General features: G+C 37.4%; 1 protein-coding gene across 5 annotated transcripts in view; it reads right to left on the bottom strand.

Moving 5' to 3' along the window:
- Window positions 1-26,525, bottom strand: part of SMARCC1 (SWI/SNF related BAF chromatin remodeling complex subunit C1) — a 190,171-nt gene that overhangs the window by 133,958 nt on the left and 29,688 nt on the right. For all 5 annotated transcript variants that reach the window (XR_014232624.1, XM_082347328.1, XM_082347327.1 and 2 more), the window contains exons 3-7: window positions 20,785-20,870; window positions 12,273-12,354; window positions 11,048-11,140; window positions 8,112-8,181; window positions 508-577 (exon numbers count right to left, since the gene is read on the bottom strand). Coding sequence is in view for 4 of the 5 variants with exons in the window: in XM_082347328.1 (XP_082203454.1) it covers window positions 508-577; window positions 8,112-8,181; window positions 11,048-11,140; window positions 12,273-12,354; window positions 20,785-20,870 (401 nt within the window). In the remaining variant the exon portion in view is untranslated. The remainder of the gene's footprint in view (window positions 1-507; window positions 578-8,111; window positions 8,182-11,047; window positions 11,141-12,272; window positions 12,355-20,784; window positions 20,871-26,525) is intronic.

The raw sequence follows: 26,525 nt of genomic DNA, 5'->3' as shown, positions 1-26,525 counted from the left end.
ATAAGTTTAATTAAACAAGAACCACCATTTTCACTGACATTTGTTCTTGTTTATAATATTCTTTATTCACATTTAGATACTAAAACACGGTATGAGTTATGATATATACTTCATTTTAGACATAATTTCATCCGTAATAGAATCGCATAAGTATTTAAAAATCAATAAATAAATAAAATAAAACTAACCAGTCATAAAATACCCGGAAGAAAAATTCATTTCTTAAAGGAAACAAATCTAAATTAGCAGTCTAATACCATACTGAAGGACTGTTTTGGCAAACACAGCAAACATATCAGTTTAAGATAAATAAAGTCTGTGACTTCATTGAACTCTACAACTTAATAAGTAAGAAAGTCAGTAAGAGAATACTCAAAAGAAGGGAGTTCAATGACTAAAACAAATCAACAAAATTGTCCCTATTCAGAAAGCGAAACTATATATAAATAACTCTGGCTTGCACTGACAAAACTCTTTATACCAGATGTAAGGACATATCAACATTACCTGTCTGGGTAAAACCCCCAATGCACTAACACCTGCTTGTCTTTTCTCATCACAGGTCTCAACCACTCTTCTGAAAAGGAAAAAGAAAAAACTTTAGTCAATCTGACAAAACAAATGAATAAACTATTACTTAGACTTAACTTTTACCTAGAGTTTTTGGTTTGCTAGTAAGCTCCTCCCAAAAATCTTTCCTCCTAATTGAATGTTATCTGCCATACTAAGGGGAAGTTTTTCAGCCGTGTATTCAGACTTACTAGATTCTAGGCCTATTATCCATCGCTCTTGACAAAACCAACTGTCTACTTTAGTATTTAAAATACTCTCCCCTCCCATCCACCTGCCTATTTGTCTCCAGATCCATCCAAATCAATATCACTATATTCTTTACTGCCTCATTTCCCATACAGAACCTCTCCTCCCTTTTTCTGTGAAGCTTTGCAATTACTATGCATTGTTCAAGGTGTAAGTCATGCTTCATCTCCTTGATGAAAGTTTTACCAACTACTCTTTTTCCTCCAGATCCACTTTCTCTGGTGTCCTATAGCACTTTATAGTGCTACATCAAAGGTTTTAACAGTAATACTATTTTTATTATTCTTTAATGACTTCCTATGTGTTAACATAGTCCTCCCAACAAGAGTGTAAACAATATGATCACATAATGTAGATATTCTGATTTCAAGTTTCCTTACCAAAGATAGGTGCAAATTTATATAATCACATGATTCTTGTTGATTTAATCACAGTTGAATCACATCTCCATTTCAGTACTTATGATTCCTTTGAGTCTAAATTTAGCTTAGAAAACTTGTTTCTAGTACTAAAAGGGAAATGATGAGGTAAGCCCCTTGAAGCTCACATAATAACAAAATAGAAAAACTAAGTGAAATCAGCCAAGTAAAATTGGCTTCTCATTGCCAATTTCAACATGAAATAGCCCCACCTTCACTGACTGAAGCCATGAAGCCCACACGCCTATGCCCTTTTTTAAGTATCCAACTGCTCACCTTACTATCTTGAAAGAAATCAGGCCCTGTTCCTTAACCTGATATCCCAAGATGGCCAAGGAATAAGTGAAAAAAAAAGGCCAGTGGGCCTTTCAGAACTCGCTCTGTATAAATAAAATATACTGAGACTCTCTAGTAAGAGCTGTCTTTTACATAGAATACAAAATCTATCTCAAAGGTTGTGCAGCTTTAGGAGGTAAAGAAAAAAGGATATCTATCCTTTCTACAGCTGACTTTTATAAAGATTGTGACACTGACTGTCTTTGAAAATTTTCCCAGTAGCAGAAATAACTAAAAGTTAGAGATGTGAATTCACACTATTCCCGGAGATGACAATAAGTTACACAGAATCAGTTTAAAAAACCTTAATTTTCAAGTAAAATTTAGTCCAAACTCAGAATATATAAACAGCTCTTGCAACTAACAATAAAAAGACAAATAATCCAACAAAAAATAGGCAAAGGACCTGAATAGACATTTCTCCAAAGAAGATATACAAATGTCCAAAAAGCACACGCAAAGATACTTCGAACTCATTAACAATTAGAGAAATGCAAATCAAAATCACAAAGAGATACTGTCTGACACTCACTAGAAAGGCTAATATTAAAAACCAGGAAATAAAAAGTGTTGATGAGGATGTAGCAAAATTGGTATCTTCATACAATGCTGATGGGACTGTAAAATGGTACAACCACTTTGGGAAACAGGTTGGCAGTATCTCAAAATGTTTAACATAGAGTTGCCAGTATGACTCAGCAATTCATTGTCTAGGTATAAACATAAGAGAATTGGAAATGTAAGTCCACGCAATAACTTGTGCATAAATAAACATAATGGCATTATTATTATAAATAAATGTCCATCAACTTTCCATTGACTAAACAAAAGGTAGTATATTCATACAATGGAATGTTATTTGACCATAAAAGGGAATAACACACAGGAAGTGATGTCAGCAAAGTGACAGATAGGAAGGCTCAGACTTTGTTCCACCAGAGACGACTTAACAATATACCATCCAAAAAGCCTGGAAACCAATTAAGAAGTCGCACTACCCCAGGTAAGCTCAAAGTCGAGAACAGCTGCATTGAAACAGTAAGAAAAGTCATTTCATATCAACCACAATTACAATTCCCCCAAGCCAGCAGAGCTCAGCAGGATCAGGAGGAAAAGCTCAGCTCTCAGCTTCTCCCTTGGGCTGAAAAGAAGAGCGGTTGTGTGTTCAACGTTCCTACTTTTCAGGGGGCTGCCAAGGGACTAGTCTGTCTCACCTGACTTGGAACACTAATGGAACTGGCATATTTTGGATGTGTGGTGGTCACAGAGAAGAAAAAAGAGCTCAGAGGTTTACTGTAGCACCAGAGAACCACAGTGCCACAGATGGCTGGCTCAGCTTGCTGTGATCAGGAGAAAGCACACAGAACCCAACTTCTTCCTTGGTAGGGAAAAATTAGAGGAATAAATATCCAGTGTTCTGGCTTTTAGGTGGGCTGCCCAAGGGACAGGTTTCTGTCTTAACTAACTCAGAGTGCTGATGGGGAACCAGCATACTCTGGAAACCTGGGCACCCCAGAGATCAAAGAGGGTTCACTCAGTGGCTTGTTGCAGCAACAGCAAACTTGTGGTACAGCAGCCAGACACTAGAGAGAGCAAGAGATTATAAGTTCCTGAAAGAGGAAACAGCAAACCTCTCTAACTGAGAAATTACATACTCAAGCCCAGAAATTGTTTGAGGGATGCCAGGATCTCAAGCTGAGCTGATTGGTGAAGGTCTTCCCCTGTACAAAGCCAGACCATAAAGACTGGGAGATGTGGCTGTTTTTTCGAACGCACAAAACAAACACAGCAGAAGGGACTTCCGTGGTGGTGCAGTGGTTAAGAATCCGCCTGCCGGGCTTCCCTGGTGGTGCAGTGGTTGAGAATCCGCCTGCCAATGCAGGGGACACGGGTTCGAGCCCTGGTCTGGGAAGATCCCACATGCCACGGAGCAACTGGGCCCATGAGCCACAACTGCTGAGCCTGCGCTCCGCAACAAGAGAGACCGCGACAGTGAGAGGTCCGCGCACCGCGATGAAGAGCGCCCCCGCTTGCCACAACTAGAGAAGGCCCTCGCACAGAAACGAAGGCCCAACACAGCCAAAAATAAAATAAATAAATAAATAATTAAAAAAAAAAGAATCCGCCTGCCAATGCAGGGAACACGGGTTCGAGCCCTGGTCCAGGAAGATCCCACATGCCATGGAGCAGTTAAGCCCGTGCACTACAACTATTGAGGCTGTGCTCTAGAGCCCACGAGCCACAACTACTGAGCCCGCATGCCACAAACACTGAAGTTCGTGCACCTAGAGCCGTGCTCCGTAACAAGAGAAGCCACCACAACGAGAAGCCCATGCACCGCAATGAAGACCCAATGCAGCCAACAAACAAATAAATAAATAAACACAGCAGAAAATAACAAGACACAGAAATAGAAAGGGAAAATGGCCCAATCAAAGGAACAAAATGAATCTCAAAAGCCAACCCTAAAAAAACAAAGATCTATGGATTACCTGACAAATTCAAAATAACCATTTTAAAGAGGCTCAAGGTACTACAAGAGAACACAGTTAAACAACTAAACAAAATTAGGAAAACAATATATGAACAATATTAAGAACATCAACAAAGAGACTGAAACGATAAAAAAGAACCAAACAAAAATTCTGGAGTTGAAGAATATAATATCAAAACTGAAAAATTCTCTAGAGGGGTTCAACATCAGACCTGGCCAATCAGATGAAATAAACAGCAAACACAAACACTGGTCATTTGAAGATACATGTATATGTATAACTGAATCACTTTTCTGTATACCTGAAACTAACACAACATTGTTAATCACCTATACTCCAATATAAAATAAAAATTTTTTAAAACCTGGCCATTTAAAATTATCAAGTCAGATGAACAAAAAGAAAACAGAATTAAGAACAGATAAGAAAACCGAAGGGACTTATTTGTCCATCTAAATAATTTATTTTGAACACGATTTAGTCTCTTTTCCTCTTCTAAACACTTTGTCAATTTTTAAGAATTCTCTTCACTTATTTTCTTCTCTGAGGAACTACATATTCCTTCTGCTAAAACCAGTAATTCAACCTATGTTCTTAAACCAAACCCTTTATCCCTACCAGGTCTCAACTCAACTATGTGCTTCAATTTACTTTTGCTCTGCCCAGAAATACACTGTAAAGCCACCACTGAAAGACAAAACCCAAACCGTCTGGTGGGTGCCATCCTCCACTTTCTTTTCCCTGCCATACATCCTGGGAAACCAGCGATATTCCACCAACTCTACAACTTGCTCTCATTTCCAAGTTACTGAAATTTCATTCCCAAATTATTTCCTGACTGACCAAATGCCCTGTCTTAGGCTTCACTTTGATTTCTTTGTAGAAAAATTCCATTGCCCACCTCATTTGTTCGGAAATGCTTTCCTTTCCTTATTTTCCCTTGACTATTAAGATATGGACCATCCTGGTTTGCCACCTATCTCCTTTGCTCTCCTGATATATGAATTTATCCCATCCAATGATTAACATACCTCCTCACTCAGCAATTTAATTCAGAGCTTCCCAATGGGTCCTGTTCTCTAACCAGTCTCCTTGTATCTGGTATCCCAGAAATCAGCTCCCAGGAAAATTTTCCTACTACAGCCATAGTTGCACGCTTCTCTTCACCAAAATCATCAAAATTTGTCTACCCTCTCCCTCATCCACCAAATAAAAACAAGCCTCTTTAAAGCAGACTCAGGTCCTCTCACCTACCCACTTATTTCCCACTATCTAAGACACACAGCCAAACTTTGCCATTTGCTTTTCCTCAAATTTCATAGTTTACTGCCTCTATGCTTTTGCTTAATTTGTACCCCCTTCTAGCATGCCATACTCAAAATATTACTAGTATCTTAAATGTCACCTTTTATTTTAAACTTAACTAATCTTCATAAAAGGTATACCACATCTGCAAGGGTTTTACAACATGGTCTGTAATGTGTTGTGGCTGGTACTGTTATCATCTGCACACTCATCTAAAACAGTACCTGTAGCCCAACAAAGCTTCGTTGAGAGTCAACATTTATTTGACAGCCAGTTATTCTAAGGTAAATCCTATAGTGTGAAGAATCACATTTTACATTAAAAAATAACTTCCAATATATTAAAATTAAAATTTAAATGCCATCTCCTAATAATTACTACTGATAGCAATACCAAGCAAGCATTACTATATAGTAATCGAGGCTGTACTTCAACAAAGGAGAAAAACAAAACCAGCATGAATAAGGAATCATTAAGTATCTAAATGTAACAATTACAGTTCACATCTTTTGTTAAAAGGCAATTTTTTTTCCAAAAAGTTCACAACCTAGATGTTTTATAACAGCTTTATTAGTGAAAAAGAGTCAGCCAGCAACAGAAGGCTATCATAAACAGCTATTCACCACCTCCATCTAGTGGAAACCAACTGCTATTACCTAACAGGATAAAATCTGAGAAACTACCAATTAAACACTGAAGGCAGAGTGAAGTTTCACACTTTATAAAAGCATCATAATCACAGAGCTAAAATTGTGACTGTTACAAATAAAATCAAGCTTTCAGCAACAAAACTGATTATGAAAAGACTTAAATGTCACAGCTAAAACTGTAAAACTCTTAGAAGAAAAGACAGTTGTAAAACTTCATGACACTGGATTAGGCAATAGTTTCTTAGATTTGACACCAAACACACAAGCAAGCAAGCAAGCAAGCACCAACCTAACCTCTTACAACTGTTTGTAATATCTGTTGGATCTGTAGTGATGTCCCCCTTCCATTCTTGACATTATTCTTTCTCTTTTTCTCGCTTATTTGCAGCATGACTTTAACAGCCTTATTAGTTTTTTCTAAGAACCATTTCTGAGATTGCTGATCACCTTGCTATTGTACTATTTTCTACTTCATAAAGTTTTGCACTTATCTTTACTATTTATTTCCTTCTTCCTTTAGGTTTAACTTGCTGTTGTTTTCTAATTTCTTGAGATAAATTTCTTATGGACCATTGATTTTTCAGTCTTTCTTTTTTCCTAATATATGCATTTAAAGATAAAAATTTCCCTCTGGGCACAGCTTCAGCGGCATCCTACAAAATTTAATGTTCTCATACTTTATTATTCACTTCATAATTATTCAGCTCCAAAGATATTCTATTTCCTTGTAATTTCTTCTTTGACCCAAGGATTATATGGCAATATATTTCTTAATTTTCAAGCATCAGGGATAATCTTGTAATCTTTTTGTTATTGACTTCTAGCAAAACTGCACTGGTCAGGAAAAAACACTCAGCATCAGGTAATTAGCCATTCAAATCTGATATAATTTGGCTTCTTATGTAGATGTCCTACACGGGTATGTTGTGCTTACAAGAAGACTTGATCCCTATAAGAGATCTATTTCTCAATCTAAATTAATTAACCGTGTTAGTTAATTCATAGTTTGTTTCCCAACTTTCCAACCCTTGAAAGAATGGTTAGCACAAATCAGTTTCCATAGATCTAATGAACTCTGGCCAATGACAAAATCAACTTTTATGATAGCAGAGTTGAAGATCAGAATCTGAACCATTATAAATTCACCAAACTAAAATATTGCTGAGGGCTTCCCTAGTGGCGCAGTGGTTAAGAATCCGTCTGCCAATGCAGCGGACATGGGCTCGAGCCCTGGTCCGGGAAGATCCCACATGCCATGGAGCAACTAAGCCCATGCACCACAACTGCTAAGCCTGTGCTCTAGAGCCCATGAGCCACAACTACTGAGCCCACACGCCACAACTACTGAAGCCCACGCATCTAGAGCCTGTGCTCCGCAACAAGAGTAGCCACCGCAATGAGAAGCCCGCACACCTCAAAGAAGAGTAGCTCCCCCTCTCTGCAACTAGAGAAAGCCCGCGCACAGCAACGAAGACCCAACACAGCCAAAAATAAATTAATTAATTAAAAAAAAAGAACAACAATTAAATCCAAAGTAGGCAGCAGAAAGGAAATAAAAGATCAGAGTGGCAATCAATCAAATAGAAAAGAGCAAAGCATTAGAGAAATTCAATGAAACCAAGAGCTGGCTGCCTGAAACCAATAAAAAATAAATAAATAGTATTAATTAATTAATTAAAAAATATTGCTGAGGGGCCCTGTTTAGACAGTCAGTAAGCCAATCTTCCCAAGAAATGTTCTTCTGTCTTGCAATTTCTCTTAATTTTCAGAACACAAGAGATACAGCAAACATTAACATAGTTAACATATAATGTATAATGCTTGCCTAGACTTAACACCCAGATAATGATTACCAACAAAGAAATAAGTCTAATGATCAGAAAACTGGACATCACAGAATTAGTTTGCTAAGCCTAACTCAGCAAAAAAAAAAAAAAACTATAAATTTAAATCATCTATGATATTTATTTAATATTTGAAAGTCTCTTATTTTTTTAAAGCTGGTTATATTGTTTAAACCTCTGCTAATATAATTTAAAATCTAGTAAAGTATCAGTTTATCAGTTCATAACCAAAAACTAACTTACCATCCTCTTGTGAGGAAGGATATGGATAAATGTGGTGGGAAGCTTTTGACTTCTCATCAGTAAATGTCCCCTGGAAAGCAAATGAAGAAGTAATGTAAAAATAAAACATATAGCAAACAAACTATGAGACGTCTCGCCAGATGCAAACTGCCTAAGAATTATAAAGGCATTATTCTACTTTTTATATTTTTTTGAGAGCAGTATTTTAAAACTATAATATTTTCATTATTTTTAGTCAAGGAAAGGGATGGTGATTAACAAGAAAAAACAAAAATAAATTATCCATAGACACAGTTTACATCGTTGAATAGGAAAATAATACAAATACCTCTTAGCTAATTTTCTTTGTTGCTTTTTTTTTAAAGACTTTTTTTGATGTGGACCATTTTTTTTTTAATTTTTATTGAATTTTTTACAATATTGCTTCTGCTTTTTATGTTTTGGTTTTTTGGCCATGAGGCATGTGGGACCTTAGCTCCCGGAACCAGGCATCGAACCCATACCCCCTGCACAGAAGGCAAAGTCTCAACCACTGGACGGCCAGGGAAGTCCCCAGCTAATTCTCTTTGAATCTCTCTCTCTCTCTGGCTAACCTTATCAGTAATTTGAATACCTCCAACTAATTCTGAAAGTTACTCCAAAGTCATCACAAATTATCAATATTACTTGAAGTAAATCAATGCAAGTTTATGGCCATGAGACATAACCTAAGGCTACATACATACAGGATAGACATTTGACTTCACTCTAGCATGTATGTATGTGTCTGTTGTTTTAAGTCAATGTTAGAATGCTAAAGTCAAGTTCTAGCTAGGCCACAGCAATAATACTACATACAGTCTAGAATATGACTTGGAAGTCATTCAGACACAAAAGTGCTCATTCTAGAGACCATAAGAATGATGAGAAGTCTTAAAATCAGGTGTAAGTAGCACATTAACATATTACCTAATTTTTGTCTTTGACAATGAATATTTACTAAATACTATAATTAGAAAAATATAATAATGCTATTTTCAGCTGCAGGAAAACTCTAAGCTTCTTATATTTAGGGCTATCTAAAGATTAAGAAAAAAAATACATAAAGATGAAGTAGCTACCAAATAAGGCAAGGAATTCTTAATCACTAGAAGTGTCTGAGTACACTTTTAACAGCCTGAGGAGAGGCTGAAAAGGGGATGTCGACATCTAATGTGCAAGGCAACAGTCAGAAGAGCACACTGTTGAGGACTTTGGCCTCTGGAGTCCATCAGACAGGCCTGGGTTTGCACCTTAGCTCCACCATATACTATTTAACATGACATGGGCAAGTATCTAATTTTTTTGTGCTTCAGTGTCTTCTGTGAAATAGACTGGTAACAATAAAACCTATTTCACAAGAATTTTGTTAGGACTAAGTTAATAGACACAATGAGCTAATAACAGTGACAGGCACACTGTAAGTGCTCAACGGAGTTATTAATGCATTTTAAATGCAAATGCCTGATCATCAGTATTCAATAATGGTATTATTATTAGCTTTTAGGATCTCTTCCCTAACATTCTATGAAACCGGGAAGTTCTTTATATCTCACTGGAGGTTACCCCTAGAAAATAATCACTAAGTCAGATTTCTTAAGAAATATGACAGCAATAAATGTTCAGTATAAATTGTAGGAAAACACATAAACTTTTCCCAGGATGATTGGGTAGCAATAAGAGTATATAATTTCAGCTTGAAATCAACAACCAGCTGGTTAACTTGTTCCACTTATGCCCTCTAACATTCCACCTGTAATTAAGCTATACTTGACAGTCACTCCAATAGATAGTCTAAAAGAGAAAAGGTTAAGTGATTTGTTCAAATTCATATGCTAGTAAAAAAAGGAAGTGGACTTCAGATTGCTTGAACTGAAGGCACAATCCTATTACCCTTCTCTTTGGTACAGATGTTATATGTAGGAAAAAGACTGTACTAAATCTCCAATTTTAAGAAGTACTGGGTTGGCCAAAAAGTTCGTTCGGGTTTTTCCGTACCATCTTACCAAAAACCCGAATGAACTTATTGGCCAACCCAATATTAGAAATATTTGCTTTGAGAACTTGGAAGATATTTTACTAGATGCTAAAACATAATTTAACCAGCAATTTCTCTTGCAGCAGAAAAAAGACAGATATTTCATGAGGCTTCTCAACTAATTCTAAGAATTGGTAAAACTGTCATTCAAATGATTATATTTCAAAAAATTATCTTCTGAGTATCCTCAGCTACTTTACCATGACAAAAGTCTGCTTACAGTTTAGCCACATATGTAGTCACAGACCTACACATGCATAAATATGCAAGGTCTTCACCTAAAATGAAGTTAGAGAAAGGAGGTGAAGATGACAGAATATAGCACTGGTACATGTAAACCAAGACAAGGTAAGCTTATGGGGAAAACAGAATTTTCCAGTTTTTCAAAGCTACAAATATAAATACAATACATATAATGGGGGGAGGCAGGTTTACCTGAGGTAGTATCTTATCTCCTACCAACAACTGTGTCACCAGCTCTCACTCTGTTTGACTTTATAATTATGGTGATGCACAGTATGCTGGTCTCTTTAACTCTACATAAACATATTTCATAGTAAGACTATGATGAATCCATACCAATGACATTACTAAATGCTACTCTAGGATACATACATGTATCAAATCATCACACTCTATACCTTAAATTTACACCATGTTATGTGTCAATTATATCTCAATAATGCTAGGGGGAAAATGCTATTCTAGGCTAAGAACTGGAGGTGAGTGGAGAGAGAAGAAAAACTTGGTACTGTAAGAACCAAAAGAGAGAAAACTTTCACTTAATGTATATATATCTACAGATATCAAAAGGTATTATAGCTGAAAGTCATAAGAATTTTATACTACACAATGCTTCTGAAGTGATCATGTATATTACCTGATGTCGTTTGATTATATCTTTCAATTTGTTAGCCAACTTCAGATCAATGTCTGGAATGAGGTAGATGTTGGGTCTGGTCAGACAATTGCTCTGAGGATAAAAGAACAGATTTTGAAATTCTTTTGGCTTTGAAATAATGTCACATTATTTATGCATTTACCCTAATGGCAAAAGTTGGCACTCAAAGCCATACTGCTTAAAATAGGAAGATGTACTTTGGTAGAGAATGTAAAAGTCTTATTTCAATATAAAACCTAGGTGTTCAGCAGGCCACTTAATGCCATTCCCAGATCCCTTCTCTGCAGCTAGGTACACCTGCACAAAACACTGCTAAGACTTGTGACCTAGAGAAATTCATTATCTTTTTCATTAAGGTACCATACTGATAAATTAATCCTCATAGTCAATTTACCTGAACTTACCTTAACAGTCTAAGTCTAATGCAGCATTTTCACCTAACCTGGGAGGTGGGGGTTGGGGGAGAATACACGGGGAGGGATGCCCATTTTGGCTCATCATCTAAGTTACTTAAAATATCAAAACTGTGGATTATAGCTCTTTCCCCCCATTTCTAATCTTATAAATAGCAATGATTAAAACATGCATATTAACTCCCCAAACCATCACCAAAAATCAACCAAAAAATAAAAACCACTCAGTTATTTCTCCAAGTTAATAGTCTGTGAGAGAAGTTTCAGGCATTAAGTTAATGATAATACCTAGCAGAATTGCCAGCTGCCTCTCCCCAGGAAGGTTAATTCAGTGATCACTAAAAATTACCTATCAATAAAAACACTAAGAAAGAAAAGAAGAAAATTAAGTGTTCTCTTCTCCAGGTTATAATCTAGTTGGGGAAATAAGATTTATATTTATGGCACAACCATGAAACAAATCCAAAGAAAATGACTGTATACACAAGGGACTAGCAGGATGAAAGAATACTTATATTAAATGTGAAAGATTCAAATAATGGATTAGGTGAAATTAATAAAGAAAAATATCATAGATTATTTTACCAAAAGTTTAAGAAAAAATATTCTATAAATGACAAGTTTTAGTCATTCTTTGTAGCTCTAATCCCCAAAAACCCATAAAAATAATACAACAATAGATTTCAGAAAACTTTTCTTCCTTTGATCTTTTGGCAATCTAATAAAGCCAATCTTAGAACTGAAAGTATACTAAAGGAAAAAAATTTTAATAATCTAACTTTCTGAGTTACCTGCACCAATGTTTTTTCAATGTTCATAAACATTTCAACATTACGATCCATTCGCGATGGATTCTGTAGATCAAACCTCCGCCTGTAAGAGAAGAAGATCATCAGTTAATTTGTCTCCCACCTTAAACAAAAGTGAAAACTTGGTTTTAGTATTCAGTGCAAATGAGTTGGAAATATTTGGAAATTAAAATAGCACTCTACAAAATGTATGATATTCTCTCAGCAGTATAAGAAATCAGTGTCAACACCTTCATAAAACATTAAATTTTATGACATTAAGATCTACTCCAGTTAAAATAATCTACCAGTTCCAAGAAGTATCCCCTGTTTTCCTTAAACCTAAGATATTTTACATCACACAGTAGTCCACAGATCCAAAGACAGTGAACTACTATACCATTCTTCAAGTATATGGAAAGTCTATCTACTTTACATATGCTTAAAAGTCATCTGTTCAAATTCAACAATGCCTGTAATTCTCTTAGAGCCTACTATTGTCCCAAATGTGGTAAAATCCGTCTATTTACCTTTACTTGAAATCCTTCCCCAATGTCTCTTTATCTAAGTACCCAAGCATAACATGGGGGTGTTGTCTTGGCCTATTCTTAGTCATTTCCATAGGGTTAAATCTTTACAAATCTGAATGCTTCTTTCCTCATTATCTTTTATTCAACATTTACTTTGCTTTTGTTCCATTTTAAAATTCCAGGGAGAGGAGTATAGCTTAGTGATTGAGAGTGTTGACTGTGGAGTCAAACTGCATGGGTTCTAATCCTGATCCCATCTTTATGTAGTCTTGAGTGATCTACTAATACAAGGATCAATTTCTTCATGAGTACAATGGGCCCTAAGGGTTTTTGTGAAGGTTAAATGAAGTATACATGTTAAGAGCTTAGCAGAGTGCTTATGCTTAATCTGTTAGTAAGTGATCAATAAATGTTAATCATGGTTATAATTTTTTTTTAAATCATCACTACCATGCACTAACTAGGATTAAGCAGTTTGAGTCCAGAGCTCATGCTCTTAATCCTCAGGTCATCCTGTTTTATCCTGCAGATGCTCCCCACACCTCCAACATTTCTTTCTAACTCTGCAGCCTTCCTAGAATGTCACCACCCACTCAATGGGCTTGATACTATCACTTCCAGAATCAGTCCTCAAGTCTCTTCCTCTATGAAGCTACTGCTGTCTTCCTACATGTTACTAATATAATACATCATGTGCACCTGCTGTTACAGCCGCAGTCATTTTGCTGGTAAGACACTGCATTAGATGCCTTGAGGACAAGGACCAGGTTTTCTGACCTTTACAGCCCTGTGGATAATGGAATGTGTGGCTTTATTCTGACTGAGGTCTAATATTTGTTTATTACGACTTTTTCATTACTGTGCTAAGACTGAAACATTTCCTAAAGTAATGTCAATTAAGAAATTAAGCAAAGTGTCCACTAAAGCCCAGAAATAGGTAATTTAGAATAGAACTAGTTAGATTTTAAAATAACATTTATAGATAAGAGGGACCTCCATCCCAGATAACTGTACCTTGATTTATCCTTGGTACACAGAACTTTTCCTTAAAGCTCACCCCCCCCTTTTTTTTTTTTTTTTTTAAGTTTTTGAGTATCCTTCTTCCCTAACCTCTTTTGAGGAAGGAGTAGGTCAGAAATTCCAAGCAGTTTGCATTAAGTGGCAAGACAACAGATTAGCAACCAACTAACCAGGACAACCCTATTACAGCTGACAGCTTTCCATTGGTTCTTTCAGCACAATAAAAGTAGAGACATTTGAGTGTCTCCCCTTTCTAAAGAAGCGGCTGCTCTTTCATGGGCTTCTGATAGTACAGGACTAGATCCAGGAATGCATCACTTACAGAACTGCTTACTTAAAGAGTTTACTTATTATTCATAGAGAAACTGCTTCCTTAACAAATGATTCAGATACTGGAGCTGAAGAGAATTATCTCTATTAGAAATCTGAGAAATAGTTTGAAAGCAACCATTAAACAAATTAAAATAGGGCTGCGTGGATTTGTCTGCAAATGGAGATTAAAAACTAAATGAATCTGTTAACAGAGAAAGAATCAAGAATTCATTCTGCCTTTCCAATTGCTGAAGAGTAAAGTTTCTCTTTAGAAAAGTATTCCAGCTAATAAATAAAGAAGGAATGACAGAAAAACAGTCTCTAACAAGGAATAATCTGAATAACAGTAAGGATCTATACCTTCACATTAGAATATCTACATTCTAATCTTTTTCAAAATTAGAATACTGCCACCTGGTAAGTTTTACAACTTTAAAGATAAGATGACTCTAGGCATTGAACATCAACTATCCATTACAAAAAGAGAAACAACCAGACATTACATGCCTCCAGATGGAGAAACAAAACACTGTCTATGTTACTGCTAAAAAAAATGAAACTGAATCAGACCACACCTCCAGATCTAATTATCACTTTACTAGAAATTAAGACTATGGTAAATGATCTTCTTGGGGATGTATCAGCAAAATCTAGGACATAATACAATTCTACAAGACAACCTGTTTTTGTAAAAAATAATAATAATTATTTTCGAGGAAAAGAAGAAAGAGTGAGAAGGAAAATCAGAAATTTTTAAACAGAGATTTAAGAGTCATATGAACCAACTGCAACGTATGAATCTTGTTTGGATACTGACTCAAAGAAAATATAAAAAATGTTCACGAGATAATAAGGGAAACTTGAACACTAAGTAGATATTTAATAACATTGAAAACTTATTGATAATTTTCTTGGTTATGATAATGGTACTGTTACTATGCTTTTTTTTTTTTTAAACAAAATTTTCTTTTAATTTATTTATTATTTATTTATTATTTATTTTTGGCTGTGTTGGGTCTTCGTTTCTGTGCGAGGGCTTTCTCTAGTTGTGGCAAGTGGGGGCCACTCTTCATCGCGGTGCGCGGGCCTCTCACTATCGCGGCCTCTCCTGTTGCGGAGCACAGGCTCCAGACGCACAGGCTCAGTAGTTGTGGCTCACAGGCCTAGTTGCTCCGCGGCATGTGGGATCTTCCCAGACCAGGGCTCGAACCCGTGTCCCCTGCATTGGCAGGCAGATTCTCAACCACTGTGCCACCAGGGAAGCCCTTTTTTTTTTTTTAATAGATTTCTGTTTACTACATGGGGCATTCCTTTTTTTTTTTTAATTTTATTTATTTATTTATTTATTCATGGCTGTGTTGGGTCTTCGTTTCTGTGTGAGGGCTTTCTCCAGTTGCGGCGAGCGGGGGCCACTCTTCATCGCGGTGCGCGGGCCTCTCACTATCGTGGCCTCTCCCGTTGCGGAGCACAGGCTCCAGACGCGCAGGCTCAGCAGCTGTGGCTCACGGGCCCAGCCGCTCCGTGGCATGTGGGATCTTCCCAGACCAGGGCTCGAACCCGTGTCCCCTGCATTGGCAGGCAGACTCTCAACCACTGCGTCACCAGGGAAGCCCTACTATGCTTTTTTAAAATCTAATTTTAGAACTAAATACACAGAGAAGTATTTACAGATGAAATTCTATTAAGCTGAAGATGCGTGATTAGACATGGCAGCTCATTATATTATTCTCTCTTCTTTTATGTATAGTTTATATTTTCCATAATAATAAACTAAAATGGTTTCCCAAACAATGATTTGATAACATGACACATTAAAGTTTTCCTCAATCTGCAGTATGCAAGGTAAGCAAAAGTACATATATGAATATTAAGAAAACTTGAAATAAAGAAATCAGGTAAATACAGTATAACCTTTAGTTGAAAGATTTTATTTGACTTATTCTGAAATTACCAAGGGTATTCAAATAAACTTTACTTTTTATAATATGGAAAGATGCTCAAACCTGCCCAAAAGGGAAATGCAAATTAAACTAAAACTGTAAAACCTTTTTTTTGACTCTATCACAGACTGCCAAGATCAAAAGGTGAGGTAATACAAATAAATACAACTATTGGCCAGGGAAAAAGTACACTCTCAATACATTTTGGTAGGACAATAAATCAGCACAATTCTGTTTGCAGATGACTTGGCAACTGTATTATGTTTCTTGTTATTTCAACTTGAGTTGAAATAACAAGAAACATAATACAATTATGATTCCATCTGACAATTTCAGAGTGAAGCTAGCACTGGGCAGGCCTCATAGGAGGGCTCTAGAAAAGGGAAAAAAAAAAAATTGAAAGAGGTATTATTACCCTAAGACCTATAGAGAAAGACTACATATGAACACATTTTCTTTCTTTCTAACTTAAAACTTTGGGCCATTTAGGCTGTAAATATAAGCTCTCCATTGAGGGTTTATTAATTAATTAATGAGTCTTCTGCTTTATTTTCCTCTGGGAATCTGCTAGGCAATGTCTTGCAGCAGCCTTTCAATCTAAGACAATACCTACTGTCTGTCAAAAAGGCCTTATTAGCTGTATTACTCTAAATTTGCTACTTCTTGTTAATATAGTTAGAGATGTTCTCTTATCCTCAGCCATGCATAAAAAAGTCTGAATAAAACTAATCAATAATGAATCCTAGCGAATGAGTTTAACTCCTGGGAAAGTGGTGTAAAGGGCCTCAGAAGCAAACTTCTAAAAGGCAAAACAGGGGCTTCCCTGGTGCCGCAGTGGTTGAGAATCTGCCTGCCAATGCAGCGGACACGGGTTCGAGCCCTGGTCTGGGAAGATCCCACATGCCGCAGAGCGACTGGGCCCGTGAGCCACAATTACTGAGCCTGCGCGTCTGGAGCCTGTGCTCCGCAACAAGAGAGGCCGCGATAGTGAGAGGCCCGCGCACCGCGATGAAGAGTGGCCCCCACTTGCCACAACTAGAGAAAGCCCTCACACAGAAGCGAAGACCCAACACAGCCAAAAATAAATTAATTAATTTTTAAAAAATATATGTACTTAAAAAAAAAATTTTTTTTTAAATAAAAATAAAAGGCAAAACAAAAATGCACTGAGCTGGGAGCAAGGCAAACAGCAACAGTACAGCAAACAGTTGTACGGGAAGTGACCAAAGTGGGCCTCGAGTGTAAGGGGCTTTGTTTAATGAAGCTAAGCTATAAAAGCCTGAAGACCATCACCAGTAAGAGGTCCAGTATGCTGCATCCCAAAAGAATGGCACACAGCCTAGAGACTGGAAATAGGTAGGCACATATGGGAAGAAGAGGGAGATCCACTATACAAAAGTAGACTAAAAAATTATATCCCACTAGGTATGTGACTTTGAGGATAACGAAATTGGTTTGAACCCTTGCGTGGGGTGCTCGCTCACTCTCTGTGTGTGTGTGTGTGTGTGTGTGTGTGTTTATATTTTTTTTTTAATTAAAAAGCTAGATGACTAACAGAAAACAGTGTTTTAAACTATGCTATCAAAATGGATAATTCTTCACAAGTTAAAAGGTCTAAACCACATTTTCATTTAAATGACAACCTGACTAACCAGCATTTCTCAATGTGTGGTCTTAGGATCATCTAGAGTGCTTTTTGAAAATGCAGATTCTGTTTTCATGCCAAGCTTAGTAGATGACACTCTATGTTCGTAAAGCCCAGTAATTTATATTTTTAACAAGGACTCCAAGTGATGCCTAGAAGTTGAAAGCCACTGCCAGAGACTTTCTGTGGTAAAAACTGAAACAAAATATTTTAATCTGAAGGAGACTTTGAAGAAGGAAATAAAAGTTGAACAATCAAGTCTTAAGGTAGAAAGAAAAGTATTATCATTCTAACTTAAACAAAAAGGTCTGACCTTGTCTGTAAGAAATAAATGTCAGTAGCAAATAGTGTCATAGGGAAAAATAAAAGGTTACTTCTCATGTTAAGACAAATCCTAGGGACTTCCCTGGTGGTCCAGTGAGTAAGAATCCATGCTCCCAATGCAGGGGGCCTGGGTTCGATCCCTGGGCAGGTAACTAGATCCCACATGCATGCCGCAACTATGAAGTCCACATGCTGCAACTAAGAAGTCCGCATGCCATAACTAAAGATCCCACATACCGCAACGAAGATCCCGTGTGCCACAACTAAGACCCAGTGCAGCCAAAATAAATAAATAAATATTTTTTTTTAAAAAAAGACTAATCCTAAACTTTATGTTCATTGAACCTAGTTTACCACTGCCAAGCAAAACTAATAAAATACAAAATATTTTCATTCAATAATCTCTTTGAAAGGCATTAACTATGATTACAACATATAGCAACCTGTTTAGAACTGTAAGAGAATAAACAAGGTCCTAATCACTCTACAAGAGGGCACTGACATTTACTTTTCTGTTACTGGGCTGAACTTGGTTGCATTTAATCTCTTCTTCAGGAAATGTTTTTGGATTTCCACAGTATGTCAAAACCATCCTTCTTGGTGTCCCTCAGTTATATATAACTATACTTGAAAAACTACAAATAAGGGCTTCCCTGGTGGCGCAGTAGTTAAGAATCCGCCTGCCAATGCAGTGGACACGGGCTCGAGCCCTGATTTGGGAAGATCCCACATGCCACACAGCAACTAAGCCCGTGCACCACGACTACTGAGCCTGCACTCTAGAGCCCGTGAGCCACAACTACTGAAGTCCGCACGCCTAGAGCCCGTGCTCTGCAACAAGAGAAGCCACCCAAATGAGAAGCCCGCACACCGCAACGAAGAGTAGCCTCCACTCACCTCAACTAGAGAAAAGCGTGCGGGCAACAACAAAGACCCGACACAGCCAAAAATAAATAAATAAAATAAATAAATTTATTAAAAAAGAAAAGAAAAAAAAAACCACTACAAGTAAGACGTTCCTTTTTTTTTTTTAACACTATTTAGAGATATCCAGAAAGATCAAACTCAAACACACTAATTTTAGAATCTTTTTTTTTTTTAATAAATTTATTTATTTACTTTTGGCTGCATTGGGTCTTTGTTCCTGCACGGGGGGCTTTCTCTAGTCGCGGCGAGCGGGGCCTACTCTTCGTTGCAGTACATGGACTTCTCACTATGGTGGCTTCTCTTGTTGCAGAGTACGGGCTCTAGGCGTGCAGGCTTCAGTAGCTGTGGCGTGTGGGCTCAGTACTTGTGGCTCGTGGGCTCAGAAGTTGTGCCTCGTGGGCTCTAGAGTGCAGGCTCAGTAGTTGCAGCACATGGGTTTGGCTGCTCCGCGGCATGTGGGACCTTCCCAGACCAGGGTTTGAACCTGTGTCCCCTGCACTGGCAGGCTGATTCTTAACCACTGTGCCACCAGGGGAGTCCCTCTAATTCTGGACTCTTAATCTGTACAGTCTATTCACAAATATACCAATAATTACCAGGTGTTCCCACTCAACCTCATGTGTTCCCACTCAACCTCATATACGTGACATTCCATCCTGACATAACTGGAAGCTAAGAGGAAGCAGGAAGTAAGTAAGAAAGCAGAAACAAAAAGAAACAACGGGAAAAGAGAATGGCCATAATGAGGAAATCAACAAACTTTGGAGCTACACTGTGAGGTTCGACTGGAGAACAAGGGTTCAGAACAGTATGTTGGGCGTGGGGCAAGTCAGAAGCAGTATCAAGATGATAGCCCACTGTTCAGATGTCCAAATGGGTGGGCAGTTACTAAAACATGCACTGTTGGAACATAAGTGATCCACTCACTGCACGTGTGTAAGTCACAGGAGATGGGGGAAGGTGTGTACTGCAATTAGTGTATAATTATATTGGAAAGAGGATAATTCTGGTATAATCTGAGAAGAAGACTTAGAAAAATTCTTACTCCTCATTCCTCTTAAAGTCTCTAACTCTATCCTTTACTTCTTTTTTGGCCCCATTTTTAATTTAAAGATGATTTATTTTACATATCCTTCTAAACCACCTTAAATCTTTTCAGATAAAAATATTTCACTGTACTGGCACACAAAGCAAGTTACACAATGACTTAGGAAAAGACATTTCACTTTGACACTCTGTCCTCAAGAGTCCAGATCAGACTTGGAAGAGATACAAGCTGAACAAGAAAACCAGTAAAGAAAAGAGTTCCAACTGGGAAACCAGAGCGAGGGTATAAATCATATGAGAGTACCCAGACATGCTGTCAATCCTAGATCAGGGAATACTCTGGCAAGAGCTGCAACAGCAGAGCTGAAAACAGAACTGAAAAACAGAAGGCTACCCTCTCATAACAACAAACTCTCATGCTCATTTAATCAATAAAACAATACATAATGTGTCTTTCAGCACATTATAATACACATTTATGTATTTCACAGTGAGCCTACCTTCCCATTTGCTAATAATGCACATCCATCTACTATCTACATACAGCCATATATGAAAAATAACTCGCATAATAACTGCAACATTTGTTTGATATTTTTCTTGGATGTAGGCAAAAAGTAAATTAGGGCTCTAGATAAAAGACAACATACTCTGGATATTAATCATAACGTGCTTATAGAATTCTCTAACACCATACAAAGGAGGAACAGGTTTAACACTGAAAAACTTCAATATCACAGCAAAACATGCGAATAAATACAAAAACTTACCATCCCTGTTCATTTTTATATTTGTAAGCAGCCCCAAGAATGTGACACAAGGTGCCTCCAGCTTTGAAATCCATGAAACATTTTGCCTAAAAAATGATACAAGTTACACATGAGAAAAATCAAAGTTCTGACAAAATTACTCATGTCTGAATTCTAAGCTTAATAAACTCAAAGTTATAAACAACTTCTAATTTAATAACCTTAAATACTTCTGGAACAAACTGAGGTAAAAAGAAATTTTTCTATTTTCTTTAGAAAACTTTCTTTAAGTAAACAGTCTATGAAAAACAAGATTTACAAAATATACATCAAACTGTTTCAGCAGAAAACATTAAATGGACAAAATACTGATATACCACCAACTCCATTGGTAAATTTAAGATCTGATTTTTAAAATGTACAATAAGAAATATTAGGCCGGGCTTCCCTGGTGGCGCAGTGGTTAAGAATCTGCCTGTCAATGCAGGGGACATGGGTTTGAGCCCTGGTCTGGGAAGATCCCACATGCCATGGAGCAACTAAGCCCACGAGCCACAACTACTGAGCCTGTGCTCTAGAGCCCACGAGCCACAACTACCAAGCCCACGAGCCTAGAGCCCGTGCTCCGCAACAAGAGAAGCCACTGCAATGAGAAGCCTGTGCGCCGCAACAAAGAGTAGCCCCCCACTTGCCGCAACTAGAGAAAGCCTGCACACAGTAACAAAGACCCAAAGCAGCCAAAAATAAAATAAATAAATTTATTTAAAAAAAATTTAGGCCAACATAACTGATGAACATAGATGTAAAAATCCTCAACAAAATACTAGCAAACCGAATCCAACAGTACATTAAAAGGATCATACGCCATGATCAAGTGGGATTTATCCCAGAAACACAAGGACTTTTCAATATCCGCAATCAATCAACGTGATACACCACAATAACAAACTGAAGGATAAAAACCATATGATCACCACAACAGATGAAGAAAAAGCTTATGATAAAATTCAACATCCATTTCTGATAAAAACCCTCCAGAAAGTGGGCAGAGAGGTAATATATCTCAACATAACAAAGGCCATATATGACAGACCATAGCTAACATCATACTCAATGGTGAAAAGCTGAAAGCATTCCCTCTAAGATCAGAAACGAGACAAGGATGCCCACTCTCACCACTTTTCTGCAACATAGTTTTGGAAGTCCTAGACACAGCAATCAGAGAAGTAAAAGAAATAAAAGGAATCCAAATTGGAAAGGAAGAAGTAAAACTGTCACTGTTTGCAGATGACATAATACATAAAAAAATCCTGGGGCTTCCCTGGTGGCGCAGTGGTTGAAAATCTGCCTGCCAATGCAGGGGACACGGGTTCGAGCCCTGGTCTGGGAAGATCCCACATGCCGCGGAGCGACTAAGCCCGTGAGCCACAATTGCTGAGCCTGCGCGTCTGGAGCCTGTGCTCCGCAACGGGAGAGGCCACGATAGTGAGAGGCCCGCGCACCGCGATGAAGAGTGGTCCCCACTTGCCGCAACTAGAGAAAGCCCTCACACAGAAACGAAGACCCAACACAGCCATAAATAAATAAATAAATAAATAAATAAAATTAAAAAAAAAAAAATCCTAAAGACACTACCAGAAAACTACTAGAGCTAATCAATGAATTCGGTAAAGTTGCAGAATACAAAATTAATATACAGAAACCTGTTGCATTTCTATACATTAACAACAAAAGATCAGAAAGAGAAATTAAGGGAGCAACCCTATTTACCATCACATCAAAAAGAGTAAAATACCTAAGAATAAACCTACCTAAAGAGGCAAAAGACCCATACTCTGAAAATTGTAAGATGCTAATGAAAGAAACTGAAGATAACACAAGCAGATGGAAAGATATACCGTGTTCCCGGATTGGAAAAATCAATATTGTCAAAATGACCATACAAGGCAATCTACAGTTTCAATGCAATCCCTATCAAATTACCAATGACATTTTTCACAGAACTGAAACAAAAAACTTTTTTATTTGCATGGAAACACAGAAGACCCTAAATAGCCAAAACAATCTTGAGAAAGAAGAATGGAGCTGGAAGAATCACACTTCCTGACTTCAGATTATACTACAATGCTACAATAATCAAAACAGTATGGTACTGACACAAAAACAGACACACAGATCAATGGAACAGGACAGAAAGCCCAGAAATAAACTCACGCACTTATGGTCAATTAATCTATGACAAAGGAGGCAAGAATATACAATGGAGAAAAGACAGTCTCTTCAATAAGTGGTGCTGGGAAAACTGGATAGCTACATGTAAAAGAATGAAATTAGAACATTCTATAACACCACATACAAAAATAAACTCAAAATGGATTAAAGACCTAAATGTAACACCAGATGCTATAAAACGCCTAAAGGAAAACATAGGCAGAACACTCTTTGATTTAAATCACAGCAATATTTTTTTGGATCCATCTCCTAGAGTAATGGAAACAAAAGCAACAATAAACAAATGGGACCTAATTAAACTTAAAAGCTTTTGCACAGCAGAGGAAATCATAAACAAAATGAAAAGACAACCTATGGAATGGGAGAAAATATTTGCAAACAATGTGACTCAAGCAAGGGATTAATTTCCAGAATATAAAACAGCTTATGCAGCTCAAACAACCCAATCAAAAAATGGGTAGAGAATCTCAAAAGAATACATACACATGGCCAACAGGCATATAAAAAGATGCTCAACATCACAAATTATTAGAGAAATGCAAATCAAAACTAAAATGAGCTATCACCTCACACCAGTCTGAATGGCCATCATCAAAAAGTCTACAAAGAGGGCTTCCCTGGTGGCGCAGTGGTTGAGAATCTGCCTGCCGATGCAGGGGACACGGGTTCGAGCCCTGGTCTGGGAAGATCCCACGTGCCGCGGAGCAGCTGGGCCCGTGAGCCACAACTACTGAGCCTGCGCGTCTGGAGCCTGTGCTCCCAACAAGAGAGGCCGTGACAGTGAGAGGCCCGCGCACCGCGATGAAGAGTGGCCCCCGCTTTCCACAACTAGAGAAAGCCCTCGCACAGAAACGAAGACCCAACACAGCCATAAATAAATAAATAAATACTTAAAAAAAAAAAAAGTCTACAAAGAGGGACTTCCCTGGTGGCGCAGTGGTTAAGAATCAGCCTGCCAATGCAGGGGACACGGGTTTGATCCCTGGTCCAGGAAGATCCTACATGCCGCGGAGCAACTAAGCCTGTGTGTCACAATTACTGAGCCTGTGCTCTAGAGCCCACGAGCCGCAAGTACTGAGCCCGCGCGCTGCAACTACCGAAGCCCGTGTGCCTAGAGCCTGTGAAGAGAAGCCACTGCAATGAGAAGCCCACACACCGCAACGAAGAGTAGCCCCCAGCTCACCACACCTAGAGAAAGCCCATGCGCAGCAACAAATACCCAATGCAGCCAAAAATAAATAATAAATAAATAAATTTATTTTAAAAAGAAAAGAAAAAAGAAGTCTACAAACAATAAATGCTGAAGAGGGTGTGGAGAAAAGGGAACCTTCCTACGCTGTTCGTGGGAATATAAATCAGGGCAGCCACTACTGAGAATAGTAAGGAGGTTCCTTAAAAAATTAAAAATAGAACTACCATATGATCTAACAATCCCACTACTGGGCACATAGCCAGAGAAAAACTCTAATTTGAAAAGATACATGCACCCCAATGTTCACAGCAGCAGTATTTACAATAGCCAAGACATGGAAGCAACCTAAATGTCCATCAACAGTTGAATGGATAAAGAAGATGTGGTGTATACACACACAAACACACACAAAACTGGATCATACTCAGCCAGAAAGAAGAATGAAATAATGCCATTTGGAGCTACATGGATGGACCTAGAGATTATCATACTAAGTGAAGTAAGTCACACTGAGAAAGACAAATGTCATATGATATCACATAGGTGGAATCTTAAAAAAAAATGATACAAATGGGGAATTCCCTAGTGGTCCAGTGGTTAGGACTCTGAGCTTCCACTGCAGGGGGCATGGGTTCGATCCCTGGTCGGGGAATTAAGATCCTGCATGCCATGTGGTGCAGCCAAAAAATTAAAGAAAAATTTTTAAAAAATAAAAATAAAAATCATTTTTAAAAAAAGATACAAATGAACTTATACACAAAACAGAAACAGACTCACAGACACAGAAAACAAACATATGGTTACCAAAGGGGAAAGGGGGAAGGATGAATTGAAAATTTGGGATTAACAGCTACACAGTACGATGTGTAAAATAGGTAAACAACAAGGACCTACTATATAGCACAGGGAATCATATTCAATATCTTGTAATAACCTATAATGGAAAAGAATCTGAAATATATATATATATGTACATATGTATAACTGAATCACTTCGCTGTACACCTGAAACACTGTAATCAACTATACTTCAATAAAAGAAAAAAAAGAAAAAACTCTAATGGATAAAATACTGATATACTACAAAACTCTACTGGTAAATTTAAAATTTGATTTTCAAAATGTGGAAAATTCCAGTAACACACAATTTCCAATATGGTTCTCCTGTTGAATAAGAAATATTAGTATACATTAGGTTTTTTTTCCAATTTAGGTTCCTGACATTAAATTTTAGAAAAATTATAACTGAACTCTTAAAATATTTTAATGACCACTGAAACATGGTATAACTATATTTAACTATGCATTTAAGTTATAGCTAAAATCTGTGCAACAATTTAAAAAAGATTTGCACTTTATGGATTATAAAAGCAGAGCTCAAATAAATCAAATGCTGAATAACTTCCATATTTTGGAAGTAAAAATTTAATATAAATGTGATCATCAAATAGGCTAATAAGATAAAGTGTTAGGGACTTCCCTGGTGGTCCAGTGGTTAAGAATCCACCTTCCAATGCAGGGGACGTGGGTTCGTTCGATCCCTTGTCGGGGAACTAAGATCCCACGTGCCACGGGGCAACTAAGCCCACATGCCACAACTACTGAGCGCACGTGCCTCAAAGAGAGAGCCCACATGCCACAAACTACAGAGCCCACACGCTCTAGAAACCACGCACCACAACCAGAGAGAAGCCCACACACCACAAAGAAGAGCCCACACCGCAATGAAAGATCCTGCATGCTGCAACAAAGATCCTGCATGCCACAACTAAGACCCGACAGCCAAAAAGATAAAGAAAATAAATAAATAAAATAAATATAAAACATTAAAAAAAAAAAAAGATGAAGTGTTAAAAATATACCATTCATTTTTTCCTTTGAAAACTATTATTACAAAATAATATAATGAAAAAAACATATGATATCAAATATTAAGAGAGACAAAAACAGAATGGTGGTTGGTAGGATCTGGAGAGAGAGAGGAATGGAAGTTATTGTTTCACGGGTACAGAGTTTTCAATTTAGGAAAATGACAAAGTTCTGGTGATGGATAGTAGTAACAGTCACACAACAACATAAATGTACTTAATGCCACTGAACTATACACTTAAAAATGACTAAAATGGTAAATTTTGTTATGTTTATTTTATAATTAAAAATAAATAAATAGTATGTTTTAAAATAAGAAATATTAAGAATCATTAAGATGAGCTCTTCCAAATTAAACAGACAAGTAAGCCTCACAGATCAGTCTGGTTATCGCATTGCTTTTTAAACATTACATGGGTTTCTGAGTTCCTAATTTTTTGCCCAACACTATTCCTGGTACATCCCAAAA

This window comes from Balaenoptera borealis, assembly GCF_965194805.1.
Source record: "Balaenoptera borealis genome assembly, chromosome: 12".
Lineage (NCBI taxonomy): Eukaryota > Metazoa > Chordata > Mammalia > Artiodactyla > Balaenopteridae > Balaenoptera > Balaenoptera borealis.
Note: the sequence above shows the minus strand (reverse complement) of the source record. Positions and strands in the feature narration are given on the sequence as shown.